We start from the raw sequence: 8,800 nt of genomic DNA, 5'->3' as shown, positions 1-8,800 counted from the left end.
AGTAAAACGAGATGTCAGACTCACCTGTGCACCAGGTAAGGTCACATGCTGATATTTTGTTCTACTAGACTCATCCTGGAGCGTGCTTGGATGGATTCGACTCTCAGTCGAAGGCATGCGATATTGCTGCTAGTGTCACTCTAAAACAGGGTTTTTCCCAAGTCAAGGATCCTAAACTTTTTTTCATTTATTTTTGTTTTCTTAATCCTGATTCTGATTTCTGGTTTGGTGTTCTTATTCCAATTCCCTTAATTAGTCATTTTGTGTTCTGTATTCCTCTACAGAGGCTGAGCCTGTCGGTGGTTTCTTCCTGTTAAAAAGACGTTTTTTTCGCATGATCAGTATTAATGTAGGGTCTTACAGTATAAAGGACTTTGAGGTGACTGCTGTTGTGATTTGATGATGTATAAATTAAACTGAGCTGAATTTAAAGGGTCCACTATAAAACCTGTGTATATTATTGAGATTTTTCCTAGACTCTACATTAAGTCTCCACCAGGGATCAATAAAGTATTCTGAAGTCCTCAAACTAAGAAGGCTGCTTTTGGGGACGGCATTGTCATGTGTCCCAGTTGAATGAATTGTTTTCAAATGTGAGGCGCAGACGACATTAGCAAGCAGCATATTCTGCTAATACTAATTAGAAGACCACATACGCCTGACATGTGACTGGGAGCTGAGCCCCTCGAGTCGCCCCCGAAACACGTCATCCTCCGGCCTGCAGGGGGCGCGCTTACTGTGGCCGTTACTGCTGTCACGCAAGCTGTGACGTGGAACCCGGGTTGAAACAGACCCGCGAAAACTGAACAGTCCGGACGGACACCGGAAGAACGGGACCGTGGGGCCATGGGTCAGGAGTTTCACATCGTCAGGTGTTTCCGCTGTCAGAGCTTCCAGGTGCAACAGGTGAGAGCGGACAGCGTGAGGCTAACAGGGTTAGCATGCAGGTGCTTTTCTCAGGCTGGAGAATCAGTGTATTTATTAGTAATGGAGCCGTTCTCAGATGGCTCACACTGACGTCACAGTGAACGCGCGCTGTTTATAACATGAAGTCATCATCAGTGATGGTGGACAAAACATTAGGCACCCGTATCCACGCTCACCTGTGTGACGCCAGAAAATCAAAGTCACCTGAGGTGCTCCTGTGGCGCTGACACGTGACGATATCCCAGGAGTTTTTTTAATTTATTTTTTTATTGTCAAACAAAATATTAATTAAAGCTCTTAATTTACATGTCAACAAAAAGTTACATACAGGTATAAGTGGTTAAGGACAAAGCAGTCGTCGAACAAAGAACATTTAAAGAACATTATAGGCCAGAAACAGCATAAAGCAGCCTCTAAAATTTTTTTTTTAAAAAAGGATCTGTAACTCGAAATTTCGAAGTCAAAATTTCAAGAAAATAAGTCGAAATTTCGAGTTAATATCCTTTTTTTTTTTTTTAGTGGTGGAAACGGGCTTCCATAGGTAAGGTGACCTGTCATATAAAAGTAAAAAACAAAGGTACGCACATACAATCTAGCTACATCAATTAAAAAGCTGAATCAAAAATTCAAGTAAGGTGTGAACTTTATTTAGGTTACACTTGTCTAATGAAGCCTTCCACAGCAGGATTTCATATTTAAAGCCAGCAAAAATCGGAGTAATTTCATTTGTGAATGAAAAAATTTGCGACTGTAAAGTTGTTAATCCCAAATTCTATTTTTTTTTTTTGTTCGTAGGTCAAATAATAATAATTACTTGAAAAGTTAGAGACGTGCAGTCAATATTTTTAGAGGTTAACCAGTACTGAAAACCATCCCAAAAAGATCTGGAACTTTCACATGAATAAAAAAGATGCTCTGTAGTCTCAATATCAGTATTGCAGAAAGTGCGTGTTTGTATTGAATTTCTTCTGAAGATAGTCGTTGGACGGATATATGGAATTTAAAATTTTAAAATGATTTTCTGTTGCTTTAGGTGGAATTGGAAAGATAGTCAAAAACTTTGAATTATAATCTCTAAATATTTTTTTTAGTTGAGAAGGGAAAAGTTGTTTGGTGAAAATTGTCTTTAAAAAATTGTTATTGCGTGCCTTTCCTTTAAATTGGCGATCATTGATTATTAAGGACACAAATTATAGAGGAAGAATAGGTTAAACTGGCCAGCCATCTAAGTCATTGCAGGGGGAATGGCTTTCACAACTTTAATGAATTTACTTTGAGTACATGATATGGCACATTTATCTATGAATTTGTTATATGTTAACATCCATTGAACCATCAATTGCTTCAAAATCAATCGCATTCAAACCTCCTTCTTCAAATGACTTCACTATATCATTCTTCCTAATATAATGTTGCTTGTTTCTCCAAATGTAATTGAAATTAATTTGATTTATATTATTGATTAGGACCCGGCCCAAGTAGACCGCGAAGGCCGGGTCCTCCGAAGGATGCAGTCTACGTTTTGGGACACAGCTAGTGAGTGAATACTGTGAAAACCATTAGCGGGTGAATCAACACAGAGTGTTGTCACTTGCACAAAGCACGCGAAGATTACACTATGAAATAAATTATCTAGAAGTTTGAATTAAATTGGAGATGCAGATAAGCTACACAAAAACACCACTGTGTGTTAGAACAGGAACAGGAAGTGATACTCTACCCCAGAGAGAGCGAACACCAAGTGACAGCGCCACCCTTACAGCGTAAACACTCCAACACTTTACATAGGTACATAGGCTAGGGCACTGATATTAACAGCTGATCGTTTATCAATAATGCTACGGATCACAATAACAATCACGGATAAAAATCAGAAGATCAATATGAGGTCCATTTATTTCTTTGCCCTATGTTTTGTCTGACAGGTGAAAAAGGCGAGAAAGTGGAGCTGTAAACTGTGTGGAGAGAAACAGTCATTGCTGAAGGTCAGAATCTATCAGTCGCTTTATCAATAACAATATCATCGATTCATGCTTTTATGTTTTAGTTCTAAACCTTATATTGATCATTAACAAACAGAAAGAAAACACCTGTTGACTCTGTTCACTCGTACCCTACTGCTTTGAATAACCTTTATTGCTGTACTTTCTGTTCTCTGGCTAGTCTTCGTGGGTGTCACGCAGGATGGTTCATGGGTATCATTAATGTATAAACTGTGTTTCTTATCAATCAGAGGTCACATAAACAGCTCAGTGTGAGGACGTCATTGCATTTACCAGCCTGCTCTTAGTTTATCCTCTGACTGATCGATCTCATCTGATTGATCGGTAGGAGTTTGGGCGGGGCAATGCGGCAGACTGCAGACGTCACGTTCAGAAACTAAACGCCATGAGAGGAGCCATGATGGAGGAGCAAGATCGCCGTTCTTGGTCACTATGGTAACCAGGTTTCAGTTCCACTGTGTGTTGTAGTCCCGCCGTCTTTTAACACCACCAGGTCTTCACAGGTCTTTCCCGTTTACAGGGAGCAGGAGCAGCAGGAGGAGCAGCAGGAGGATGAGGAGCAGACAGACGAACCGGTGAGCCGCTGGAGCAAATACTTGGACACACCTGAGGAGGTGGAGCAAGACGATGAGGCAGAGCCTGAGGAGAAGGATTTAGGAAATCGAAGGCAGCTCCATGGCATCAAGATGACTGACAGGTGAATGTTGACAGGTGTTGTTGGAGGCATCATCATCATCACAGGCATGAATGTTAGGGTAAGGAACTGTTGAATTAATTTAGGATCGTCTCTGATCCTCCGGCTCAACTTAGTTACTGAAAGATTTAAGTCAAGTCAGCTTTATTTGTACAGCATTTTTAAAAGTTTTGGCCAGAACAGAGTGACGATAAAAGAAGAACTACAGGAACACCTGTACAAGCATCAGCTGGATAGTCATCTGGTAGATCTTTGGAGGATCCAGGTTTCAAGCCTTGCCATGATCCTGTCATTCAGGTCCTCTCACAGCTATCCTTCTTCCATCCCACTTGGGGCTTGGTACCCAATCTCATCCTGGCTCAACCTTACCGTAGCATATGTGTTGTACCCTAACATGTGAATGTTGGAACACTGAGCTTCTAGTTGTTTCAATTCAATAAGATTCAAGGAAACAGTCTTCGCTGGGGTTACCGCCTTCATCTTTATCTGTGGGGTGGCTGTAGCTCAGGAGGTAGAGCAGGTCGCCTACTGATCGGAAGGTTGGTGGTTTGATCCCTGGCTCCTCCAGTCTGCATGCCAAGTATCCTTGGGCAAGATACTAACCCCAAGTTGCTCTCCGATGCGTCCATCTGAGTGTGAATGTGTGAATGTTGTTAGAAAAGAGGCTTGTTGAAGCATGGGGTCGATGTGGAACTTGCTAAGGAGCATTAAACCAAATATCAGTGGAGGTTTGCGTACATATTTGAGCCTGTGTGGATCAGAGAAAATCCCACATAAATTTAGACTTGTTTTTAAAGACATTTGGAGGAACAGCAGTTCATTACTCATTCATGATGAGTGGCTCACAAAGAGTTCTTAGAGTTCAGCATCACTAATCACACTGAAATCATCGCTTTGACCTGTGACAGGAAGAGGAAGCGAGCCGAGGAAGCAGGACCAGAGGATGTCCACACATCTGAACAGGTAAACAGAGCTGCTCACCTTCAGCGCTCAGACCCATGACCTTCAGACTGTGAGAAGAGCAGAATGCCTCCTCATGTACTTGACCTTTAACCTTTGCTCTTCTCTGCAGCTAAACTGTATGAAACTCCAAACACCTTCAACCATAAACACCTGTAGCCCCACCCTCTTCACCACCAGGTGGGATAATTTCCTCAGCCCTGACTCAAAGGTGCAGGAGGGGGAGAAGCCTGCAGTTGGTGAGTGGAGTCGGTCTTTAAGTGGTGTCGCTGCTCCCTCCTGCTCTGGAATAATCAGCAGGCCCCGCCCTCTTCTTCCTGTTACCTCCATGTTCGACAGCGGCGAGGACTTTAACTTTGACGACGACTTCCTTGTTAAACGTCTCCCGGAGTGATTGTGCATTTGTGTGTTTCTAAAGAGGAGACTCTGACAGACTGTGCTTTTCTTCATGCTTTTATTGCTCACACAGAAATGTTTATATGATGATCAATAAAGAGAACAGAAACATTGATTAATGGACAGTATTGATTATCATTCAGACAACAGAGCAGAAATAATCAGATGCATGTTGTGACATCGTGATGATATCATCAGTGCTAGTGTGGGCGGGGCTGCTTGGCATACTGGATGGCGTCCAGCGCAGCGCCGATGTCAAAGTTCTTGGCCTGAAGGAGGCGGGTGAGCCAGCCGCCTTCGTCAGTGAAGCCCATCGAGAGCATTGAGGCGAGGGACTCAACCAGGCGGGGGTCAGCCTCTGAGGGCAAGAGGTCAGCAGGGTTTAGAGGTCAGTACTAACAGAACTAAAGTCACAGAGTGTGGATGCCAGCTTACCTTGAGGCAGGTGTGGGTACAGTGCCGCCTCCCTCAGCCCGCTGGGGCCCGCCTGCCCCTCAGAGAGGGGCCCCTGCTCCTGGTTGTCGGGCTGCAGGGACTGCAGTTCACCTGTGGAGGGGTCGACCTCTTTGGAGCTCAGGTGGGTCCACTCCTCATCAGAGTCCTTGCTCACCTGAGGGTCACCACGCTAAAAGGTCACAGGAGATGTTAAAAGGTAGTTCTTCCTCCCTGCTGTCCCGTCAGGATCAGCTGATTGTTCTTTCTTCTGATATTTACATCATGAAGCACTTTGAGGTTTTATAAAATTAAAAGTTACCTTTGCTCCTAGACTGGCCCCGTCCTCACTGCTCGTATGCTCCATCTCCTCATCGCCCTCACCCCCCCCACTCTGAGTAGGTGGGGTCACCTTGGTCCGTTGGCCCTCGTGCTCCACGTCGATGTCCACATCGATACCTGTGTAAAGCACACACACACCACTTCCTGTTTTAGAGCCAGCTAGAGATGTTCACTCATCTCACATGCACAAACACAGTGACATCATAGTCTTTACCTTACAGCATCAAACAACTGTTTAAATGAGACTGACACTCACCTAGTGGGCTCAACATGGCTGCCACGCCCTCGCCAATGTTCTTCAGGAAGTCCACGTTGGTCTGAGAGCCTGCAGGGAGAAATAAAAGATGTTTTAAAATCACACAGATGTCACACATAACATTATTTTAGTGCTGTGACAGGATGTTTAAAGGGCCACACAAACGCGGCTCTGATGTCATGACCATTCAGTCCGCACGTGGTCTTTTTATTTTGAAATGTTGCTGCATTTTCCCTCTTGTACATCGCTTCCTGACCTTATCTGCTCTGATCTGACTTATTGATCAAGTATCACTTTAACCAAGATGGCAGAACTCACCAGAGGGGGTGTTGGCATCAGCAACAGGTTTGGAAGGGCTAGACTCGTTCTGGTCCGGGTCGTTGTCCTGGTTCTGAGCCTGGTTCTGGTTCAGGTTCCACATGCAGTGTCTCATCCTCTTCATCCACTTCCCCCGAGGAAACCACTGTAAAACACAGCCTCACAGTCATGTTTTGAAGGGCCTGAACAGGACACCTGCAGACCTGCACAGGTAGACTCACCTGCAGTGGGTGCCAAATGGGCAGTAGAGCGTGCTCAGTGTGCTTCCCCTTAGCCTGGCAGGAGGAGCAGAGGTCGTAGTTCGGACACACTGAACACTTGAAGCGGGTCCCAATCACAGGGCCATCGCAGCCATCACAGGTAACGTTGGGGTGCATGGTGTAGGGTGGGGCCACATGAGGAGGAGGCGGACCCATGTGTGGTCCATGGGGTGGGGCATGAGGACCTCCAGCATGGGGAGGTGGAGGACCTCCAGCAGGGGGAGGGGGAGGCCCAAAGGCAAAGGGAGGGAAAGCATGGAGAGGGAAGTCCCGTCTGTGCTCCTTCTTCTCTGTAAGAATGAAGCTATATTACCACAGCTGGAGGACGGATACCGCGAGCAATAACATTTATACAAACTGCAAACATACCTCGGATGAAGAGGCGGAAGGTGGAGTCCTTCATGCACCCCAGACCCATCATGAGCTCATCATCAGAGGAGAAGGCCACCAGGTCCCCATCTTCATCTGCAACACCATCATCATCATTAGTCACACACTGGTGAACTACAAAGGCTGCAGGTGACTTTATAATTCCAGACTAACTTTGAGGGTGTTTGTCCGTTTACATGACTATAAATAAAGATTAATTCGACAACTGATTACGGTTTCATGTGTTTACAGGGAAACGGGTGAGTCTGGTCAGGTGAGTGTGCGCCTGCGCACTAACTCCGTTACGTCCTCACTCTCACAGTCACAACTTAAAACAATCAATAAGAATCCAGGAAGCGGTCAGAGTGTAAATCCCTCATCTGAACCCCCGCGCGCTCACCTCGGTAAAACAGGTTGAAGTTGTTCAGGTTTCCAAACACGTCCGCAGTTTTCCTGCTCAGGTACTCGAAGCTGCAGGACACGTCCTGATCCACCGCGAACCGGCGGATCTCCTTCACCGCCTCGTCCTTCCCCAGCAGGTAGGCCTTAACAGTCACCGACATCCTGCCGCTGACACCGGGTACACCTGTGTCTCTGTACGCTGATCGTCAACCGGAGGCTGGGTGTATGTCTGCGTGTTGTTCGCTGATAGTCAACCGGAGGCCGGGTTTATGTCTATGTCCGCTGAGAGGTGTCCAGGTCCGGGAGTTGGTGAGTTTGTGACGCACTTTGAAATCTCTCGCTCTGCTTTATGTTTACTTCCGCGACAAACGTGGGAAACGACGTCTGTGACGTCAGGGAAGTAAACACAGATTCGGCCTTCTATTGGCTCTTTCTCAGAGTCCCGCCCACAGGACCAATGGCAACCGAGGAATGACTCAGCGGCTTTCCAATGAGGTACTTTCCCTGAGTCATGTGACCAGTTTAAAGTTCATGATAAAATATCGCAAAGTCATCCTTACAAGACGGTTTCAACACCTGATCACAGAGCAGGCTTTCGATATGAAACTAATCATCAATAATTAGGCGGACTGATCAGAGCTCACAGCTGACGGGATTAATAAATCAATCATTCGGGCTCTGCTGCTTACTCTCCAATCAAAACCAAAGATATGCTCATGGTCACGTGACTGAAGCGTTTTAAACCTGGTCCTGAAATCTGGACAATAAAACCTTTCAACTGATAACTCAACCTTTATCTCTAAAAACACCAAGTAAACACTCAGGGACATTTTAAATAAAGTTTAAAACTTCAAAACGAGTGTCCAAGTTCTCAGGTCTGACTGATTTATTGATCTTTGACGCGTTTCATGTTTATTAAACTTAACTGTTTTTCTGTCAGCCTAGGCCAATCAGCAGCAACTCTTCAGTCAGCTGACTCTGAGTCACTGCAGACAGGAGACGGTGACGCAGAGTCACAAGACTAGATCCACTACCCACAAGGGTGTAGATTTGGTTTTGGCATTGGTGGGGACGGATGATTCAACCACTGAACCCTGCCCTGTTTCTTTTTTTTTTTCCTTTTTGTTTTTGCTTCTTAATAAAAAGCGGAGAAATATACTTGCCTACATATGCTATTCTACATGCTTTTAAACCATTTAAAATCACAATTTATAGTTTTATATGTGAATTATATGATGTTAAATTACTATTAAACAAATGACTAAGTATTTTAGGCTTTAGTTTACTTCAGCCATAATCCATATAAATCAGGTATCATACAAAAATAAAAATTGCTTCATGAATATGACTTTAAGGACTTAACATCATTACTTCAGTTATAATACACCAACATCTGTTATATTTTGGCACTAAGGGAACACTGAATGACCTGGTGGTTTAG

The 8,800-nt window shown here is 44.6% G+C and overlaps 2 protein-coding genes across 2 annotated transcripts; one reads left to right on the top strand and one right to left on the bottom strand.

Annotated features, from left to right (window-relative positions):
* Nucleotides 1-846: 846 nt before the first annotated feature.
* On the top strand, nucleotides 847-4,978 carry mrnip (MRN complex interacting protein). The gene is made up of 6 exons (XM_085367848.1): nucleotides 847-906; nucleotides 2,853-2,912; nucleotides 3,259-3,365; nucleotides 3,451-3,627; nucleotides 4,533-4,587; nucleotides 4,697-4,978. Exons 1-6 carry the CDS (start codon nucleotides 847-849, stop codon nucleotides 4,976-4,978), a joined length of 741 nt encoding a protein of 246 aa, XP_085223974.1.
* Nucleotides 4,979-4,996: 18 nt separating this feature from the next.
* Nucleotides 4,997-7,725, bottom strand: sqstm1 (sequestosome 1). Its single transcript, XM_085367836.1, has 8 exons — nucleotides 7,358-7,725; nucleotides 6,958-7,053; nucleotides 6,550-6,878; nucleotides 6,329-6,473; nucleotides 6,011-6,079; nucleotides 5,735-5,871; nucleotides 5,416-5,605; nucleotides 4,997-5,338 (listed from the first exon to the last, which is right to left on the bottom strand). Exons 1-8 carry the CDS (start codon nucleotides 7,518-7,520, stop codon nucleotides 5,181-5,183), a joined length of 1,287 nt encoding a protein of 428 aa, XP_085223962.1. The 5' UTR covers nucleotides 7,521-7,725; the 3' UTR covers nucleotides 4,997-5,180.
* Nucleotides 7,726-8,800: the final 1,075 nt, after the last annotated feature.

This window comes from Diplotaxodon limnothrissa, linkage group LG2 (assembly GCF_057381915.1).
Source record: "Diplotaxodon limnothrissa isolate DT_005_m linkage group LG2, D_limnothrissa_male_GT1.1, whole genome shotgun sequence".
NCBI classification, from domain to species: Eukaryota; Metazoa; Chordata; class Actinopteri; order Cichliformes; family Cichlidae; genus Diplotaxodon; species Diplotaxodon limnothrissa.
The sequence above is the reverse complement of the archived record's forward strand: the minus strand, read 5'-3'. Positions and strand labels throughout refer to the sequence as shown.